At 37.5% G+C, this 22,056-nt stretch overlaps 2 protein-coding genes across 4 annotated transcripts; one reads left to right on the top strand and one right to left on the bottom strand.

The window, feature by feature from the left end:
- Window positions 1–5,773: 5,773 nt before the first annotated feature.
- On the top strand, window positions 5,774–9,878 carry LOC306881553 (profilin-2-like; the record flags this gene model as incomplete). 3 transcript variants are annotated; one of them, XR_013785160.1, is made up of 4 exons in its annotated part: window positions 5,815–6,137; window positions 7,183–7,375; window positions 8,758–8,975; window positions 9,257–9,878. XR_013785160.1 is itself a non-coding variant. In XM_079435736.1 (3 exons), exons 1-3 carry the CDS (start codon window positions 6,009–6,011, stop codon window positions 8,853–8,855), a joined length of 420 nt encoding a protein of 139 aa, XP_079291862.1. In that variant the 5' UTR covers window positions 5,774–6,008. The 3 variants fall into 3 exon arrangements, 2 of the variants coding, with proteins under 2 accessions (XP_079291862.1, XP_079291863.1); XM_079435736.1 differs by having other exon boundaries at window positions 5,774–6,137; window positions 8,758–9,878; XM_079435737.1 differs by lacking the exons at window positions 8,758–8,975; window positions 9,257–9,878 and adding an exon at window positions 8,424–8,521.
- A 9,451-nt stretch (window positions 9,879–19,329) lies between these two features.
- On the bottom strand, window positions 19,330–21,933 carry LOC306880879 (alpha-2-HS-glycoprotein-like). The gene is made up of 7 exons (XM_079434679.1): window positions 21,658–21,933; window positions 21,401–21,511; window positions 21,236–21,320; window positions 20,986–21,140; window positions 20,800–20,904; window positions 20,423–20,485; window positions 19,330–19,839 (listed from the first exon to the last, which is right to left on the bottom strand). The coding sequence occupies exons 1-7, from the start codon at window positions 21,865–21,867 to the stop codon at window positions 19,531–19,533; spliced, it is 1,038 nt and encodes a 345-aa protein (XP_079290805.1). The 5' UTR covers window positions 21,868–21,933; the 3' UTR covers window positions 19,330–19,530.
- Window positions 21,934–22,056: the final 123 nt, after the last annotated feature.

The raw sequence follows: 22,056 nt of genomic DNA, 5'->3' as shown, positions 1-22,056 counted from the left end.
GTCTGTCTGTCTGTCTGTCTGTCCCTATGTATCTATCTATCTATCTATCTATCTATCTATCTATCTATCTATCTAATCTATCTGTCTGTCTGTCCCTATCTATCTATCTATCTATCTATCTATCTATCTATCTATCTATCTATCTATCTATCTATCTATCTATCTGTCTATCTGTCTGTCTGTCCCTATCTATCTATCTATCTATCTGTCTGTCTGTCTGTCTGTCTGTCTGTCTATCTGTCTGTCTGTCTGTCCCTATCTATCTATCTATCTATCTATCTATCTATCTATCTATCTATCTATCTATCTGTCTGTCTGTCTGTCTGTCTGTCTGTCTGTCTGTCTGTCCCTATCTATCTATCTATCTATCTATCTATCTATCTATCTATCTATCTATCTATCTATCTATCTATCTATCTGTCTGTCTGTCTGTCTGTCTGTCTGTCCCTATCTATCTATCTATCTATCTATCTATCTATCTATCTATCTATCTATCTATCTATCTATCTGTCTGTCTGTCTGTCTGTCTGTCTGTCCCTATCTATCTATCTATCTATCTATCTATCTATCTATCTATCTATCTATCTATCTATCTATCTATCTATCTATCTATCTATCTGTCTATCTGTCCCTATCTGTCTGTCTGTCTATCTATCTATCTATCTATCTGTCTGTCTGTCTGTCTCTATCTATCTATCTATCTATCTATCTATCTATCTATCTATCTATCTATCTATCTATCTGTCTATCTGTCTATCTGTCCCTGTCTGTCTGTCTATCTATCTATCTATCTATCTATCTATCTATCTATCTATCTATCTATCTGTCTGTCTGTCTGTCTGTCTGTCTGTCTGTCTGTCTGTCTGTCTGTCTGTCCCTATCTATCTATCTATCTATCTATCTATCTATCTATCTATCTATCTATCTATCTATCTATCTATCTATCTATCTATCTGTCTGTCTGTCTGTCTGTCTGTCTGTCTGTCTGTCTGTCTGTCTGTCCCTATCTATCTATCTATCTATCTATCTATCTATCTATCTATCTATCTATCTATCTATCTATCTATCTATCTATCTATCTATCTGTCTGTCTGTCTGTCTGTCTGTCTGTCTGTCTGTCTGTCTGTCTGTCTGTCTGTCCCTATCTATCTATCTATCTATCTATCTATCTATCTATCTATCTATCTATCTATCTATCTATCTGTCTGTCTGTCTGTCTGTCTGTCTGTCTGTCTGTCTGTCTGTCTGTCTATCTGTCTGTCTGTCTGTCCCTATCTATCTATCTATCTATCTATCTATCTATCTATCTATCTATCTATCTATCTATCTATCTATCTATCTATCTATCTGTCTGTCTGTCTGTCTGTCTGTCTGTCCCTATCTATCTATCTATCTATCTATCTATCTATCTATCTGTCTGTCTGTCTGTCTGTCTGTCTGTCTGTCTGTCTGTCTGTCTGTCTGTCTGTCTGTCTGTCTGTCTCTATCTATCTATCTATCTATCTATCTATCTATCTATCTATCTATCTATCTATCTATCTATCTATCTATCTATCTATCTATCTATCTATCTATCTATCTATCTGTCCCTATCTGTCTGTCTGTCTATCTATCTATCTATCTATCTGTCTGTCTGTCTGTCTCTATCTATCTATCTATCTATCTATCTATCTATCTATCTATCTATCTATCTATCTATCTATCTATCTATCTATCTATCTATCTGTCTGTCTGTCTGTCTGTCTGTCTGTCCCTATCTATCTATCTATCTATCTATCTATCTATCTATCTATCTATCTATCTATCTATCTATCTATCTATCTATCTATCTATCTATCTGTCTGTCTGTCTGTCTGTCTGTCTGTCCCTATCTATCTATCTATCTATCTATCTATCTATCTATCTATCTATCTATCTATCTATCTATCTATCTGTCTATCTGTCTGTCTGTCTGTCTGTCTGTCTGTCTGTCTGTCTGTCTGTCTGTCTGTCTCTATCTATCTATCTATCTATCTATCTATCTATCTGTCTATCTGTCTATCTGTCCCTGTCTGTCTGTCTATCTATCTATCTATCTATCTATCTATCTATCTATCTATCTATCTATCTATCTATCTATCTGTCTGTCTGTCTGTCTGTCTGTCTGTCTGTCTGTCTGTCTGTCTGTCTCTATCTATCTATCTATCTATCTATCTATCTATCTATCTATCTATCTATCTATCTATCTATCTATCTGTCTATCTGTCTATCTGTCCCTGTCTGTCTGTCCCTATCTATCTATCTATCTATCTATCTATCTATCTATCTATCTATCTATCTATCTATCTATCTATCTGTCTGTCTGTCTGTCTGTCTGTCTGTCTGTCTGTCTGTCTGTCTGTCTGTCTGTCTGTCTGTCTGTCTCTATCTATCTATCTATCTATCTATCTATCTATCTATCTATCTATCTATCTATCTATCTATCTATCTATCTATCTATCTATCTATCTGTCTATCTGTCCCTGTCTGTCTGTCTATCTATCTATCTATCTATCTATCTATCTATCTATCTATCTATCTATCTATCTATCTATCTATCTGTCTGTCTGTCTGTCTGTCTGTCTGTCTGTCTGTCTGTCCCTATCTATCTATCTATCTATCTATCTATCTATCTATCTATCTATCTATCTATCTATCTATCTATCTATCTATCTATCTATCTATCTATCTATCTATCTATCTATCTATCTATCTGTCTGTCTGTCTGTCTGTCTGTCTGTCTGTCTGTCTGTCTGTCTGTCCCTATCTATCTATCTATCTATCTATCTGTCTGTCTGTCTGTCTGTCTGTCTGTCTGTCTGTCTGTCTGTCTGTCTGTCTGTCCCTATCTATCTATCTATCTATCTATCTATCTATCTATCTATCTATCTATCTATCTATCTATCTATCTATCTATCTGTCTGTCTGTCTGTCTGTCTGTCTGTCTGTCTGTCTGTCTGTCTGTCTGTCTGTCTATCCCTATCTATCTATCTATCTATCTATCTATCTATCTATCTATCTATCTATCTGTCTGTCTATCTGTCTGTCTGTCCCTATCTATCTATCTATCTATCTATCTATCTATCTATCTATCTATCTATCTATCTATCTATCTATCTATCTATCTATCTATCTATCTATCTATCTATCTATCTGTCTATCTGTCTGTCTGTCTGTCTCTGTCTATCTATCTATCTATCTATCTATCTATCTATCTATCTGTCTATCTGTCTGTCTGTCTGTCTCTGTCTATCTATCTATCCCTATCTAAGTAATATTTTAGCCAACAGAAACTGTATAAAAAAATAAAGAAATTGTATAAAAATGCGACATATAAAACACTTGAGAATCTTAACATTTATGGAAAACAGTTGCAGCTTTGCTGTTAAAATACATTTTTTTCTTCTTGCCTGGATATATTCATAGGTTTTTTCCCAGCAGCTATTACTGAAATATAATGATATTTTGGACAGAATTCACAATAAATAAAACATCAACATGCAAAACCACCGTTGGAGAAAAGAGGCATTTGTACTTAAAATTAAAAATGTAAAACTCTATAGTTACTGAGATTAAAACTTTGTGACAATTTATATCTGTGACTGCAGTTGCAAAGTGTTGTCCAGTTCTTCCATGAAATACACATATCATACTGTATATTCATCTGGAGTATTTCCTCTCTAGCTGCCATCGTCCAGTGTTGTAATCATATTGATACATTATTTTATAATAATAGATACATATGTGCAGTGGCATTGTTCAGAATATGAAGTATGACCAGTAGGGGGAGTAATTGCATTCTGCACACACTGACTCTTCTGATTTCACTTCATTGCTTGAACATTCTGGAATCATCTGTTGGCTGTGTTTTATATTTCTTTTGGGTCCAGAGGATCCTAATGTATAATAATTGCATTTTCTACATGTCACGTGTAATATATAAATAACGCAGTAAATTCACGACCATTAACCTACTTTGAGGAAAAGCAGGAAGTGGTTCAACAGTGAGGAGCCTCCCATCTTCAAAGATTTATTGCATATCCAGTTCTATCACATTTTAGAAAATGTGTTTTTCACAAAGAGTTTAGTCAAATCATTTATTTTTACTTGCATTATATCCTCATTCTTCAACTACCCTTTTCATCTTGTGCCTAAAAGAAGCTCATCCAAATAATGCAGCACACTTTTTTGTTTTGCTAATCTTTATCTTAAGCTGTTGGATTTAGAGGAGTGACACAGTCGGTTACAATCATGTTCCGTGGCTTTCTCAAAAAAAGTCAGTTGAGATAACAGGACTGCAATGGGTGTGCCTCCCACATGATTGGCTTGTAAATATTAATATGTCATGGTTTTCTTGTGTCATTGTAAGCTACATGATCTGTCCTGAAATGAATGACAATAGATGTGAGTGGTGAATCACCGCCCTGCTGAGGTGGCTGTCTGTAGAAGTTGTATGTCTCTGTGTGAAAAGGAGAAAAACATGAGGTAGAAAAATCAACAGCATTTAACTTTTAGGTTTTCATTTCATTTGTTAGATGTTAAATGACAAAATTTGTCATCTGAAACAGCAGATTATCTTGCTTAATTTGATATATAACATTTACTTAACATTAAAAAAAGGTATAAAACAAAATAAAATGGAAATATCATAGCTGACCTGATGGGCAGGATGGTTGAACTGCTTTCTCCGTGGACTAACAAAGATTTCACAAAATATGACATTTGACTCAGTAGTGACTAACACACACACAAACTATTGGTTGTTAAATTTGTTAGCCCATGTTTTATGCATTGTTCAGTAAGTTAGCTGTTTAAAAGTAAAATGTTGCCTAAAACGAAAATGCTTATAATAAAATGGGAGATGGGGAAGACCGCAGGGCAAAATTATTTTAACATGAGAAAAAAATAAACTTTATTAACAAAATAAATGAATGTACAAACTAAACTGATATTCATGTTTTCTATTAGTGGGTTGCATTTTTTTAAAGTTCACCCAAAAATGAAATGTTGTCACAAACTTCTACGACTTTATTTCTTCTGTGGAGATATTTTGAGGAATGTCTAAGTATTTTTTTTCGGGGCAATGGACATCAATCATTCATATAGCATACCATTATAGTTTTTATTAATATTTTGCATTAGTTTTTATATGTTCCATTTTCATTTTAGTTTTATTTACTGGTATAGTTTTCCAGTTTCATAAGCCTATTTTGTTTATATATATATATATATATATATATATGTCTATATACATAGACATATATTAGCTTTTGTCATTACATCAAGTTAAGCTAAATGAAAATGAGAAATGCTGTCTTGGCAAACATATGAACAAAAATATGTTTTTTTATATTTTATATTTAACGTATTTCATTTCATTTTCACAAAAATGTATTTAGTTAATTATAATAACCCATGTGAAGTCTGTAACCAAAATTGTTTGGTTACCAACATAGTTAAAAATATATATATTTATTTGTGTGTCATACAGGTTTGGAAAACATGAGGGTGAGTAAATGATGACCGAATTGTTTTATTTTTGGGGCTATCCCTTTAATTGAGACTTTCCTGAAATAAAACCTCATGTGGAAAAATAAAACAAAAAGTAACAAATTTATGAGCCATAAAATTGCCAATTTTCACATTTTCAAAACCAAGTGTTGTTAAAGTAATTACATCTTGATAATGATAATCTTTCATAATGAGATGGAGCTGGCGCTTTGACATCAGAGGGACTATTTTCGTCCAGCGTCGCAGTGGCGGCGGTGAGTTGTCGCGCGGAGGGATATAGCACGGGACTACACCCAGGCGCGTCTCAGTCCGTCGGCTTTCTTTCCTTCCAGAGCTGAGATTTCACACAAGCCAGCGAGCCAGACAGCACAGGACACGCCAAAACCCTCCAACCCTCGCTAGAACTTTAGCACTTGGTAGCGTTAAATCCACTCCAGTGGGTGTAGTTCGTCCTTAATATCCTTTCAAATCACAGAAAAATGTCTTGGCAAAGCTACGTGGATAACCTGATGGCCGATGGCAGCTGCCAGGATACCGCCATTGTTGGCTACACGGACGCCAAATACGTTTGGGCATCGTCAGAGGGTGGTACTTTTAGCGGTATAACGGTAAGATTTTGCTAGATTAGCACTCGTTGTGCGGTTAAGGCTTCGTTTTCATTTAATTCGGGGTGTAATTTGTGTGTTGGGGCGAGCGGAGAGATTCGGGTGTTAGCAAGCTAGTCAGCTTTAGCACGCGTGCACGGGGAGCCGGTCTCGTGCATAGCGAGAGCTAACCATTTCAAGCATATATCTTACAATAAAAAGATCACTCGTTAGCTTGTTTATCATTAGCAAAGCTGCAACGGTACAACCGAGTCTCGTATTTGTCCCATAAAAGCGAAAGAACGGAGTGAATGGAAGTGTTTGTGCTGAATGGCTCGAGGCCCGGATGAAAGCACAGGGCTGTGGCCACGGCCTCTAGACTTCATTACTCATATCACAATGAACCACATTATGCTTATCTAATGATCCTAGTTAAAGTGCAACCGATGTATAGCCCAACCAGCATAGCGTTTTCTTTAGATTTCGACGACTTTCATTGATGTAAACGGGTCTGGCTCTGATTAAATCACACATTTCCTTTTGCATTATTCAGCAATATCGATTTCTACCATATCTACGCGTTGTGCATTGTTTATATATATATATTAGTCGTGCTTCAAATGCACAGATCCCCTCGCTAGATTATTAACGAGTCCGGGATTGTTTGAGAGATCGGACTCGGTCTGATCAGTCTTGAGATAAGCTGCAGTCTTAGGCCATGAGAGGAGGAAGTTCAGACAGTGGCGCCTGTGCTTCAAGTTTTTCCCTACAGGAACACAAAGATGGCGTCCTGTCGCCTGTGAATGCTCACTCTTTCCCGCATCTCACTGTTAGTATTAGAACATTTCCAGCTATTTGTGCTGTCACGGTTTGAAAAAGTGGTTCAACCTCAATTGCGATTATTTTGAATGTCTCCCAGAGTGGGTCAGATTGGTTGCACTCATGCAATGCTAATGCATGCAAATACTCCTTTCAGGTTTTCAACAAAAGTATAATTACAGCTCGTGTAACCTGCATGACACTAAAGCTTACTTAAAGATGTGGATATTTTTTATGCTTAATTTTTCAGCCTGATGAAATCGATATCATTGTCGGCAAAGACCGAGAGGGCTTCTTCACCAGTGGGATGACTCTAGGGAAAAAGAAGTGCTCTGTGATCAGAGACAGCCTTCATGTGGAAGGGGATTGGACAATGGACATCAGGACAAAGAGTCATAATGGAGAGCCGACATACAATGTTTCCATAGGCAGAGCTGGCAAAGGTAAACTATACGTGTGAAATGTTTAATTTAGCGCACAAATATATTCATATAACTCCTGACAAGCACATTATTAATGTATAGATTCATTAAATTAGGGATCTGAGTCTGCCCAGAACAAGTATTAATATAGTTCAGCCTGGGGCGACCCTGGGAAATGTCTTAATTCCTTACGATTTTCACTTTTTTTTTATTTCACCAATGTAGTGTTTTTCACAGTTTAGGAAAATGACCCTTAATGCTAAGATGTGCCCACTCATACAGTCTGCCTTTGTGGTCCTCTTTTTGAATATAAAGATAATCAGATGTGAAAGGTATAGTTTTAAGCCAGTGCAGTCTTCTGTCCCCCACTCCTCCTTTCTGAAAAACACCCATAAGCTGGGTTTCAGCGCTGTGCATGTACACGCTTTTCTTGATCTAACCGTCTTCTTAAACCGCGTGTGAGATTTCCTTTCATCTTATCACAGTTTAATGAATTGGGGTCTGGGGTATCAATATTTGCCTTCTGCGATAAACAACCCATCACACCCTATTATCTATGTTAGGTAAATCATCAGGGTAGACACTGATTATTTGCACAATCCCAATGGTAAGATTTAAAGATCTGACACTCATAACCAAAGTTTTATTACACCAGCGTGTTTTAGCACACGCTCAAAAGATGATATAGTATCAGTGTGGTCCTGTGAAAGTCTTGCAGAGGTATCGTAGAAAGGTAACTCTGTTTCAAAGGGATTTAGGGTGTGTGGGGCGGGTTGAAGGTCCTTTGGAATGTGGCAGCGTCAAATTCCCCATCCTATTTCCTCTTTCCTGTACACTAAAATGTGTCACTACAAAGCTCAAGCAGCCAGCTTCAGACCTCCTTGTCTCATACTCTGAATCACTTTTCTCTACTTGGTTGCTTTTAATAGTGAAATGCATGTGCATGCAAACACTTCTGATTGCAATTGTGATTCTCTTTCTCCTCTGTTTCATGATTTTTCCATTTTTTTTTTCCCCCCCTAACCTCCACACTTCTCAACTTTCCCCTTTTCTATTTCTTCTCTTTCAGTCTTGGTTCTTGTAATGGGCAAAGAAGGGGTCCATGGAGGCGGATTGAATAAGAAGGCATACTCAATGGCAAAATACTTGAGGGATTCAGGGTTCTAATGTAATTAAGCTTGTTTAGTTTCACTTGAGGGACAGAAAGAAGAAAGAAGTTTGCTGTTAAGCTTTCTCCTTCAAGCAGTTAATGTCTTGAAAAAATTTAATAGCAATCAAGGGAAGAATGGTGATAATATCCTATAATGTCCCCGTGTCATCGGGGGGAAAGACTTTTTTTTTTTTTTTTTTTTTTTTTTAGTTTTGTTCATTTGTTGTCTTTTTTCTTTCCTTATGTACTCCAGTGTTGGTTATAGTCATGGGAAAGGAAGGTACCCACGGAGGATTGCTCAACAAGAAAGCATTTAGCATGGCTGAGTACCTGAGGAAAGTTGGATACTAAAGCAGCCCGTTCCCATCCATCCACACAGCAGCTCACTTTAATACACCACACTACCCATCCACCCACCCCTACCCTCATCCTCGCCCTCTTTTTGTCAACTTGACAACACTACCAGAAACAGTTAGTAGATGCATCGTTGTCTCTCCAAATCTATCTGTCCATTGTTTTGTTTTTTTTATGAAGTTTTCCTTTTGGTTAATGCTCTATGTCCTTTAGTTTTGACATCTTTTTTTGTGCCACAGTAAATCAAGCATGTTGGTTTTTTATGAAGGTTCAATCACAAACACTACTGTACATAACCATAGATGTAAAATGAAGAGTTTTTAAAAATTGGACGACCCAGAATTTGTGTAAATTCACAAGTATGTAAAGTCACTACATGGTCCAATTTTTTTCCTTAGGCACTGCTAATGAACCAGCTTAAGATAGATTGATGCCTCTCAAGTGCTTTGAGCCCTTGCTGAGCTCTCATGGTCTTCCTTGTATACAGCATGTCCAGGATGGAAAAAGTGCATGCATATCTTTTAGGTCAATATCATCGTTTTCCAGTAGCTAACTACACCACCTTGTCTCAGCTTTGAGAATGAAGTTAACCATTCACATAACTTTTTTTTTTTTTTTTTCTCTCCTTTCCCTTTATTATTATTGTTTTTATTTTCTTTGCTCTGTTTGATCCTGGATTAATTTAGTAAGCGCCCCTGCCCTCGTGAACTGCACCACCTTTGCCCCAGCTACTATTATATGCCCTGTACCTTCTTTAGTTTGAGAACCTTATAGCAAATGCTTTTGCTGTTGTATTTGGATGTGGTCTTGTAAGTCATTGGTCTAATGTTGGAATATTTTGAGTGTGGTGGCAGATCAGCATTTACAAGGTTTGGGTTAAGTTGTTCCCCAAGAGCCTTTGCATCCCGAACTCTGTATGGACATTCCATCGCTACAATAGCTCAGGCACTTCTATTTGTTGTTTGCCAGCTCCTGTAAAATGTTATTCTTTTTGTTTGTCCTTTTTGTTTTCTTTTTTTTTAAGACAAAAACTGCTGCCATCCCAATGTACCTCTGGTTCTGTCCATTTAACTTTGGGTTCTCTAATAGGACCAAGTTTTTGTTGCATCCGGTGGGATTAACAGAATTGCTCCAAACTATTGTTGTGAAGGATGACTGCTAGCTTCATCTGTTGCTGACTTTATAACACTAAATTTTCAACACTTCAAATACAATGTAACACCAAGCTCATTTCTATTAAACACTATTACTGGCTTTACAGTTTGAAATTAAAAATCAAATATGTAACTACCTGAGAGTTCCTCTCATGTCTTGAATAGATGAAATGGCAGTCTTATTGTTAACATATGTCACCTCAAAATTCTTAAACATTTTTGACTTTTAATGTTATTCTCAAGAATGAAACCCTTTGGAAGTCATTGCCTTGTAAACTACTTAATTGCGATGTATCAAACTGTCATAGCACGGTACAAATGCTTCATTAAATAGACAAAAAAAAAACTGAAGTAAACTGTGTACACTAACTTTTTCTGGGATATGGTGGTATTAGTTGGAAAAAGACCACTAGTCGAAGTCAGTTGTATTGTGGAAACTTGTTAAATAAAGCTGTGTATCCTGTGCCATAATGTAGATCTGATCTGTTGCTACTGTGAGATGGATTTTAACTGCTGCCTTGTGAGAAGTCAATTCTTCAGTGGCACCTTTGGGATATTTGGCATAAATTCAACCTCCAGGGCTTGTGGAAAATGTACAGATTAAAGAGAAGCTTCAAATTATGTCCAATTCTCTCCCTTCTTACACCTGACCAGCTGATATTCAACTCAATTTGCGTGGAAGGAAAGAAAAACAAATGCCATGATTTAACCACCTTGTTTACAGACAGATCAAATAAACCTATTCCAACCAGAAAATTGTTCACTTGTTTGTCTTCAAGCGTCTTTCTATCAGTTTGTAGAAAATGAAGTCAACAGAGAGTGTAGGGCATGGTAGGTATCAGGAAAATAGTTTTGTGTTTAATATGTGAGCTTCTGTACTGATATTAAAAGAATATCTTTGCGTACACTGCTACTAAACTTTATTAATTTGTAATTCGCATGGGTAATCCTGAAGGGGTCGCTATAATCACAAACATTAAGTGTTATACACAACCTCGGATGACTTGGTTTAATCTTATTGCCGGTGTTGTGCTGAAATCTGATTGCCTAATCCTAACCCCTCCCCCACACCTAACCCTAAACCTACCAGTACTAGGGGTAGTAATCTGGCCGGGGTCAGAATTTGGCACAACATCGGTAAAATTAACTTATATAATGTGAAGAGTTTTCAAATTTCACAATGAGAATTTGCCACTTGAGGATGCCATTTATGATGGCCTGACAAACAGTAATGTGTGTGTGTGTGTGTGTGTGTAATATATAATTCATAAGAAATAATCAAACGTAGGATTAATAGGCCTATAACAAATACATCATCAATATTACATAAAAATATATTTTAAATAATTTAAGTAGCATTTATGCTGGTAAGGTTTTTGGCCTGTCCCTCGCTATGATTTTCTTTTTCAGCAGGACATTTAACTTGAAAAATGAAGGCAAAATTGTATAAAAAATCACACTTGAATATTGTTCTAAATACAGTCTCATTGTTAAGCAATGTTTTTGGCATAAGTATACATTTTATCTGTAAAATATAATTTTTTTTGGTGTACCCTGATTTTGTCAGCCCTGTTACCCTCCTCAAAAAACCCTTATACATGTAATGGTACATTAAAGTAACATCACTTACAGGAGGTTAAATCATCTCTCAACCAGGATTTCTACACTTAAACGCAAGCATGTTTCTCTCTCACTCCTCTATAATCTATTTTTGATGATTTATGAGGCTTGACTGAGGGGGAACATCATGCTAAGTCCATACTGTTAACGTAAATTTAAACAATTATCTATTAATTTTAATATAATCATTATCTACAAGTAAAATCCTTTCAAAGTGTACAATGTGTGTGAACTTGACAATTAGCAAATAAGATTGAAATTGTCAAACCTGTTACTGTCAGCCCTGTTACTTTTCTTTTTTTTAACAGGTTTTGACGTGAGGGTAACGGGGATGATATTGATTAGTGTGTATTATTGAGCTGTGTCATTCAGTGTGGTTGGCATAAATGTGACATCAGTTAAATTTTTAGTTAGTATTGTCGGTATTGTTAATGGTCCTCCTATGATGATACTGATCAATAAAACTCTTTTTGCACTAACAAATTGTCAATAATGCATGTATGTTAATTCAATTACAAACAAGAGCAGCAAGGTGACTTCAGACTCACCCCAGTCTGCAATGCTCAAGAAAGTGAAAACTAATTTCAGTGTCATTGTTCTGTCTCAAGATGCAAACCTGTAACGTTTTCTTCTAAGGTATTTTTATAAAAGCTGCTACCTTAATTACCTGTCTGTGAACCGGGCCTAGATCTCTTAGAAATGTAATGTGCTAAGTCAACAATGAACTGACTTAAACTGAAAAATGGACTGTTTACTATTGTCATACAGCTATGCCAAGTAAGTGCAAAACAATATAATGCTATCTACAATGGTAAAACTTTACAGTATCATGTAAACAAATATGTGCAGTGTGCTGAAGAATTTGTGTCCTGTCATCCCTGTTACTCCGGTCAGTCCTGTGACAATCCTGTTGCTGACATATTTCATACAGCCTTCCAGGTTTTTTCATAGTAACATTTTATTTTAGACAAAGCCCTTTTTAATATATCTCTTGTAAAAATATATATTTTTCTTAATTGACGTGGTCAACCTCCAAAATTATGATGTTCATCTGAATGACAAATATGAAAAAAATAATTAAAAAATCAAAAATTTGAAACAATCCCATTACAAAAGGGACTAAAATGCTGCTCATATATGTGAAAACTATCACATAGTTCTAAAGAAAATACATAACCCTTGTGTCTTTAACAGGCTTGACAAAAATACCAAAACATGAGGTAGAAAAATTGTCATAAAATAAAAAGTCACATAGCCTGAGATGGCACAATATAATTTCTTGTCATTTTAAGTGTCTGGATATTGGATGGATAATGTAATGTATATTTAAAAAATGTTGATTAAACTTATTTTATTTTTTTATTTTTCCAAGTGGAAAAGGCATATATTATATACCTCACTCATTTTCTACAGGGTTCAGGTCAGAGGACTGGAATGGCCAGCAGAAGCTTGGTTTTGTGCTCAGTGACCCATTTTTGTGTTGTTTTTGAGGTTTGGTTTGGATTATTGTCCGGTTGGAAGATCCAAACATGGCCCATTATAAGATTTCTAACAGAGTCAGTCACTTATTGATTTTTTATCTGTTGGTATTTGATAGAATCCATGATGCCATGTGTCTAAACAAGATGTCCAGGACCTCCAGCAGAAATATAGGCCCACAACATCAACAATACAGCAGTATATTTCATTGTACACATGGGGTACTTTTTATCCCTGTGTTCGCCAAACCCATCTTGAGTGTTTGCTGCTAAAAAAGCTAAAAATAAAAAATGTTTAGTTCATCTGACCTATAGAAGCCAGTCCCATTTGAAGTTCCAGTCGTGTCTGATAACTGAATATGCTGGAGTTTCTTTTTGGATAAGCTTGGAGAATTTTTCTTGAAACCCTCCCAAACAACATGTAGTGATGTAAGTGCTGTTTGACAATTTTTTTTAAGGTTTTCTGACCCCGAGACTCAACTATTTTCTGCAATTCTCCAGCTGTGGTCCTTGGAGAGTCTTTGGCCACTCAAACTCTCCTTCTCACCGTGCATTAGGACGATATAGACACACGTCCTCTTCCAGGCAGATTCGTAACATTTAATGTTGATTGGAAATTCTTAATTATTGCCCTGATAGTGGAAATGGGAATTTTTACTGCTCTAGTTCTTTTTTTTTTTTTAAAGCCACTTCACTAATTTGTGAAGCTCAATTATGATTTGCTGCACATCAGAAATATATTCTTTGGTTTTTCTCATTGTGATGGATGATTAAGGGAATTTGGGCTTTGTTTTCCCTCCTATTTATATTTCTGGACTGCTCAAAATTGTGAATTTGAATGGAAGCATACTTAGAGATATTTTACTCATCAGAATTTCTAGGGGTACCAATAATTGTGTCCAAGGTGTATTTGAGAAAAACATTTATTTCATAATGATATTTCCCCCCATTTTCAGTTGTTTTAGTTCAATGAAAGGTTAGATTTTTGTGATTTAAAAAAAAATAAAAGATCAAAAGGATTAATAATGCAGGTTTATTTTTAGAGCCGCCTTTGATCATATTTACTAAGGGTGCCAATAATTCTGACCACAACTGTATGTATATTTATTTTAGACAAAGCCCTTTTTAATATATCTCTTGTAAAAATATATTTTTTCTTAATTGAATGAACTAACTTTTTATTGCAAATGTAATAAATTACAAAATTACAGTTTTAAATAATTATAGTTTAAAAATAAATTTATTTGTTCAAAGTCTGCATTTAAAGTCACAGCAGAGGAGTTCAGCTGGGATCAGGACTTGGCTTTCTGCAGACCAGTCAAGTTCTTCCACACTGACTCAATCAATCATGTCTTTATGAGCCTTGCTTTATACACAAAGCCATGATCATGTTAGAATAGAAAAGGGTCCTGTCCAAACTGTTGCTATAAAATTAGAAACACACAACTCCATCATTATATGCTTATAAAATTAAGATTTGCACTCATGGAAATTACTAAAGTAGTCAAACTTGTTCATTAGAAGGGGGTGACCCAATGCTTTTGTCTATAGAGTGTATACATGCACACAAAAATAGCCTATGTAAGTGGTAAGTTTTTGATACGCACACATCCCTTCATTCCCCTTACTTGGCTGTTTAACAGGTGCTTCGGATTTTCCAGACGTGCACTAATTGTAGATGTAGGATCTTATATATTTCAGGTGCTTGAAATGAGTCGGTTTTTGCGACACGTTACAGTGGTGTGGTGCGTATGCAAAACGGTCTTGTCAAATGGCGTTTCAAGAGAAACAAATCCTGACGCGTTTTCTTTTCATTTGGCTTAGCTTTATTAAAGTTCGTGGTTTTGTGGTATTTAATGAGGGAAAAGGTCTTGATTCAGCGAGTTCTTTCAACAAAAATGCACGGACAGGTGAGTCATTTGATCGAGGGGACGGGAAGCCGAAATCTGGAGCACAGGTTGGGCGTCTTCTTATTTGGCAAGACCGAGCTTCAGAGTCACATGGAGATAGTGTCAGTCTTTCCTCGGAGCTCGGTTCTCGCAGTCAACCCGATGAGAACTCATACCAATCAGATGATTCAGGTAAAGATGTCCCTGTGATCTGTTGAATGCATTTGTGATGTACTAAAATTACAGAATAAAAGCTTGCATAGGCATTTTTCAAACACTAACAGCGTAGTTCTTGTTAGTCCATATTGTTAGTCATTCAAAACGGGTTTTCTTGCACCTTCGTTTTAATAGCATGCTGTTAACTATTCCAAGTTGAACTTGTCTTTGTTTACATTTTCTGTATATTTTATCAAAAGGCTGGATGAACCTGCAACATCTTTGGGGACAGGTTTATGGTCTTAACACCCTGCATACTCCAACAGTGGCAAGGCTACTTGGAATGAAACCCAAGGTGGATTGTGTTGGAGATTTAATGAAGTTGACAATTCATGGACAAGAGTCTTCTTTTGGGTCTAACTTTCTTATTGACAGAGGTTTGCTTCTCCATTGCCTTACTTTTTATGGCTCAAACTGTCATTTGCCCTCCAAAATAATTATTTCTGTTATTATTAATTTGTCTTTTTAGGAAGCGTCCCACCACTTCCATTTTCACAGTTGCCCTCAGAATGTGGCCATAGGTTATTGAGAACTTGGAGAGACTTTGTTTACATTATACCATATGATGGATGTTATGTAATGCATGAGGTTTGCATTTATATTTTAATCTAAATCGACTATAGCATCGTTTACCCTTCCTGACCTTCCCCCCTTGTGTTTTCAGAGAGACACGTTTGTTCTTCCCTTACTTTGGTGGGGATTGCCTGTGAAAATGTCTTGTTCCTCACTGACCTCGGCTAAAAGTGAGCCAACGGTCTCCTGCTATACTAATGGCATGATTGTGAGGCTGCATGGAGGAGTCTCTGAGAACCTGAAGATCAAAGGTTACGCAAAGGTTCATGTTTGTTTACATAGGTTGATGTGAGCTTTACAGGTCTAAATTTAATTAATACTGCTTAAACCTAGTAATGAATGAATGGCAGCCTCTTCTGAAAGTGTCAGCTAGATGTGGATACAGCATGGTGTCACATCCAGAAGGTGTGGTCATCCAAGCCCCGTATATGCCATGCACAGAGCCAAAGGTTTGCAATGTTCTACATTTTACCTGAATTTTATCTAGTCACTCGTCTTAAATACACTAATCTTTTGCCTTACTTTACAGGATGGGATGTACACTCTCAGTATGGCAGTGGAGAGCGAGTTTAATCTGTCCTGCCCACCACTGTCGCTTAGTATTCCTATAGATACGCCTGATCTTGTATATGGAAATGAACACATTTCTATACCTCATGCTCTGACTTCAACACTCCCTCCCGCCACAATTATTGCAACTACTAAAACCACTCAGCCAAGCCAGACTCCGGCAAGACGTTCAACAACTTCCACAGGTTCAGTTCAAAAGTTGCAGACTCTTCTCCTCCCTTATTACATCCCTGGCCAGCCAGATTTTAAACCCGTTCCTCCTAGTTACCCTCTTCTCCTTTTTCCTCCAAACATACCACCAACGGTTCTTCCTCAAAGTCCCAAAATTGTGGGTCCCCCAACTGCTATTACCCAGAGGCCACAAGCACCTGTTTATACAAAGCGTCCTCAGATTTGGTACCCTAAGCCCAGCTTGGGTCTTACCCGTGACCCCACTCATCAAAGTGCAGATGGGCCATTTTATCCAAGAAAACATTTGTTGCCTCCTACCAAGGTTCCTACAGCCCCTATTGCTCCCCTACTAATAACCACAGACAGTCCTCGAGATGAGTTGCAGTGGGCAACTATGTTTCCTCCCAGAGAAATGGTGTATCCTTTATATCCTGGAAAACCTGAATTTGTCACTCCCTCTTCGGCGGTCTTTCCTCCGGTCCCCCACTGGCCTCATCACTCCCAAAACCAACAAAGACCCTCTGAACCACATGCTCCACCAGAGCCTGAACCACCTACACCTGCCCCTACAAGAAAGACAGGACCACAACTCCTCCGCTATCCATGGTACAAACCCTTCGCACCACATCGTTCAGAAATGCCACCTGTCCCCAAAAATAAAATGGTTTCCACCTCTGGGGCTGTTGCTTCCAGGTCCACCACATATTCAGAAAGGTCTGAACAAGTTGAAAAGCCGCAAGCTTCAGAGCTTCCATACAGAACAGTTGTTAAGGGTCCTCCTATGAGCTTATACTTTGATTTGACCCCAAACATGTATCCTACCCCTTCACTCCCTAAATTTTCTGAAGTTCACACCCCTGACCCAATAGAGGCTTCCCCAACTCCAATTAGTTCGTCCCATGCACATTCTTTTCACTGTCCAGCTTTCTGCCCTGGACCCCCTTCAGTGTTCTACCACCACCATGACCATCACCATTTTGGTCATCCTCTTCAAATGTCTAATATTGACATTTCTAGTACGACTAAAATTACAGGCCAAATGCTGTCATCTCCTGTTATATCTCCAGATTCAAACCCCTTTCCTCTGATTAAGGGCATGGGTTATAATTATGGCCCACATTACACAAAAACTGCTCTACCACCAGCTTCAGATCATACAGCAATGCTATTTTTAGTGGAGAATCCCACCATTAAGAGTACCGATGCCTCTGATACTTCAAACCATTTTACTGGGCCAACCATGCGTCCCTACATTTTTAGGAAGTTGGAATCAACTGCTGTCTCTCCACAGCCTATAATGAAACCTGCTAATTTTGCTTCTGTTATACACCATTTGGATCATTCACAAAATAGACCAGTTGCTGAACCTCTTGCCTATTCAAACCACAGCCCAAACCCTGCAGTTAACCAGGCTGAGATGCAGCAGTATGTTTACCCAGTGGGACGTGACACACGGTCAATGTTAGTTGCTCCAAATAATGTTCCCTCATTTGAGGAAATGGTACAACATGACATTTCTTCAAAACCTACTATGCCTCCAATTCATGACAAAAATGCACTTATGAATTACTGGCGTCATGCTGCTAATTTGAATGCTAAGCCCCCTAGGTCTAATGCTCTTAAAGACTCTTTCACCCAGATGTCATTACCTCAGCCACCCAATAATCACAATCCATTTGAGCCGTCAACTGCATCAATTCAACCAGAAGAAACTTCTGACGAGAACCCTCCACCACAGCTGAGTTTTCATCCCTTGATTCAGATCCGCAACTCTGTGCCAGTAAGGAACCCTCAGCTGTATTTCCCTCCAAATGGAGAATCTGTGGATCCTGTTTTTAGGGGCCCAAAATTATTTAACACGCATTGGGTTCCTGCTGTTCAATCAAACACTGGTGTATTGCTCTCCAGCTCTCAAACAGGTGGTAGGTGAACCAGTTCTCAGTGTACCGTAAATTGACCAAAATGGTGCAGCATAACCATTGTTAAAGTTTTTTTTTTTTTTTTTTTTTTTTTTTTTTATATATATAGGTTATATGGGGCATCAATCCACTGTAGACTGAGGAATGTGGAGGGCTGGAAACAGTGCAAACTAATAATAAAAGTTAAGTGGAAAAACTGTAATCGGCCTTTCTTTTAAAACTCTGATTTGAAGTCCGTTTTTGTAAGTTTTTTTTTTTTTTTTTTGAGTTTATTATATTGAGTCCTTATTTATTAGGATAACCGAAGTAAAAATCTCTCCCGAGTCTCTGTATGCACAAATTTGTTCAGCTGATTCTTCCTAAAGTTGAATTGGAGTTCCTGGAGAACCACCTTCCAGCAGAGTGTAGTGGAGAAACATGATATAACTGTCTACATATCTAGTGCCATCTCTGCCAGAAACCCAAGAGTAGTTAACTTAATTTTCTTAGATGATCAAGTTACAGAAAAATAATTTGCATGTCCATACCTTCGTTTCCCCCTTATCTGACAATGTTTAGCTGCATTTCATTGTAAAATGATGGTATTAAACAAAGATTAACTTTGTTTTGGACAAGCTCAGTATTAGAATGTTGCCTATATTGCCTGTGACGCACAAAATGGCATTGGAAATGCAGCATGTGCAATAAATGTTAGAGAATCTATGTCCCACATTTTTTTTTTTTTTTTCATCAAAGACATTTCTGTGAAGTACATGATGGAGATATGGCCACCATCATGTGACTAATAACAGCATTGAGTGTTTTTCTTAATGCAGGATATTCTATTTCACAATTCCATAAGGCGAAAACTGATTATTTATAGAAAAAACGCACTGAACACAGACTGGTAAACATTTTATTACAGCACCACAGTACAACAGCTTTGATTGCTTCCTTTACAAGAAGGCCAGTTTTGTTTATACATGTACCTGCTTGGTTATAAAACATTTACTCTTGAACGACTGCACTTATGAGTTTGGTGGTAACCTCAGAACTCAACAAGAGTTAATATAATCTAGGTTGGTTCATGAAATGTAAGTAGGTCAGAAATGTTTCTTTTTTCCTGGACAAATGGGAGCAATGTGAATCGGCCCTGAAAGAAGGGGTGCATTTTCTGGCACTTCCGGTGCAGCGACCTCCCTCTTTACAACAGGAGCTTCTTTTGGCGCTGGCGCTACCACGACCTCATCCAGTTCGTTGGATTCTGCAGAGAGCAGACCACTTGCCGAAGGGTCATGGAGTGCTGTCAGCTTGTGATGTCTGAGGGCATGAATGGCGGGGTTGTGCTGAGGTCCAAAGGTGTGTGCATGCAGAAGCTGTTGGACTCGCACTGTGGCGTTGCTCGCTTGAGTCTGTCATGAATAAAAGAAAGTTGTATAGTGTCTCTAACACTCTGCTTTAGATTAATATGAGTTTGAGGTTTAAAGATCAAGAGCGTAATTTCTGTGCCAGTAATGGTGCCAAACTGAATTGACTGGTGTTATACCTTTAAGGTACTAATATGCACCTTTTAGGGTTAAATAAGGTACCACTCTAGTGATAGCTTCTGGACTTTTTTTTTCTGGACTTAACTTGATTGGTACTGAGAAATGTTAGAAACCTTATTCTTATTTTTACAATTTTGTCTGGTGTTACTAGAGGCACATAAATTACACACTTCACCATTATGTTCGTTTTAAAAATAAATGGTAATTGACCCAAAGAATTCAGCTCAATGTGATTTTTACTACATTTAAGAACATCTTTGTTTACATTAATTTAACATGTCCCAATAATTCCTGCTAAGTCTACTCGATTTTATGATTTGTTTAATTTTTTGATCAGCAATTAAGTTCTGATTTAACATAAATCAAATATTAATTAAAGGCAGCCATTAAATGTTCAATATTTACAATGTATTATTATATTAATGTGAAGTCATAAAGTGGTATTTACTGGGGCAAAGATTTTGCAGTCAACACCATTGGCAGAACCTTCAGCTAGACAGAGGCCATGGATCTAAAAATAGTCACAAATATGGATTAGACACTTTGAAGTCAACATGAAAGACGGTTCAACCCATTTTGCTTCTGTAATCTGATGTGATTTCTGAGCAAAACAGGATTTTCAACAGGAAAATGTAGGTCTTCATTTTATCCGTGGGATTTGACTGGATCATGAAAAGTGGGCATGCAGAATGGAGACAGGCGAATGGACAAGGTGGGGTTTAAAAATTAAAAGGGCTTGGTTTCATGTTGATTTAGACACAAATATTTACACAGTTGCACACCAGCCAAAGTCTCTCGCACTCAAAGATATTTCAATATTCTTACAGCAACATTATGATTCTGAGGGATGCATATATCATCATCTTGACTTGTGCAGTTAGTCCCAATAATGGCATATTCTGCAAAGTACCTGTGTCCACCACTGACGATCTGCAAAAAAATAGAAAACAGTACCAGTCTATTGGAAGCTTTATTGTCTGAGGATAATTTTTAGTATTCCATGTACGTTACCTGGGATCCCATGCGTCCGATTTCAAGGAGTGCAAACTTTGTGTTTAGAGTATTATTTTTGTTGAAATAGTCTAAAGAGGTTTCAATGAGTTGGAGGCCATCTGTGTCATTTAAAGGAATGAGTTGAGGGCAGCCTAAGCATTTATCTTCTGATTCTAGACACAACAACAACAACAAAAAAGGTCTTCTTTCTGTGATCAGATGACAAGAAGTGCATTTGTTTTTACACCGATTTGCGTTTTCCTCTTACCTGTCTCAGTTTCACACTTGAATGCCACGACAGACAGACCTTGAGTTGTATTTGCCAGTACAAAATCACAATCTGCCTCAACTGCCTATAAAAGAACCAGAAATGTACTTAACTAACTGCAATACGACATTTATGAAAGTACACATGAATAAAGATAGTTCTCACCGTATTAATTTTGGGTCTGACTGGACAAAGGCTCACAGGTGTTGGATCCAAGACATGACACGTAGTTTCAAGAAAATCTAGTTCCAAATGATACGTGTCTGCTTGAAGTGGCTGCAAAAAGACATTTGAATCTGATTTTGATGATTTTGATGTAATAATACACTCTGCATTTTTAAAACCAATGTTACTGTCACACACCACATGACTGTTAAAACTACCATCACACAAGCATTGTTCACGATCATCCGATGTCTTACCCTGGAGACGATCTTGATTTCGTCAATTTGATTTAGGACATATTTGTAACCGTGTGTGTGCTGAGCGTTGAGGAAATCCTGTGCCATCAGAGCCGCTGCTTCAGCCTCAGGGGAATCACAGGGAGGCAAGCTGATGGTGGGCATCAACCCCTGCGCCCATGACCCCGTTACCAGGAGCCCGAGAACAGTGAGCAAAGCGCAGCGCTGCATGCTGAACAACAACCTGAACTCCTGAAGCGAATGTGTGGACAGAAGGTGACTGGGTTAGTTTGAGGTGTTTATATATATATATATACGCTGTACTTTAGTCTTGACCACATGGTCAATGTAAAGATATTCTGGCTTCTGTTACGTAAATGACACCAGTGAACCATCTTTGGGTGCCAAAACAAATGGTGC

This window comes from Barbus barbus (assembly GCF_936440315.1).
Source record: "Barbus barbus genome assembly, chromosome: 15".
In the NCBI taxonomy this organism is placed as follows: domain Eukaryota; kingdom Metazoa; phylum Chordata; class Actinopteri; order Cypriniformes; family Cyprinidae; genus Barbus; species Barbus barbus.
The sequence above is the reverse complement of the archived record's forward strand: the minus strand, read 5'-3'. Positions and strand labels throughout refer to the sequence as shown.

Excerpts from the sequence above, each read along its gene's own strand:
- LOC306880879 (XM_079434679.1), bottom strand. The coding sequence starts at position 21,867 with ATGCAGCGCTGCGCTTTGCTCACTGTTCTCGGGCTCCTGGTAACGGGG. Across the intron at positions 20,905-20,985 it reads TCGGACGCATGGGATCCCAG|ATCGTCAGTGGTGGACACAG; the intron begins GTAACGTACATG and ends ATTTTTTTGCAG. Across the intron at positions 20,486-20,799 it reads CTCAGAATCATAATGTTGCT|ATCCATGGCCTCTGTCTAGC; the intron begins GTAAGAATATTG and ends GACTATTTTTAG.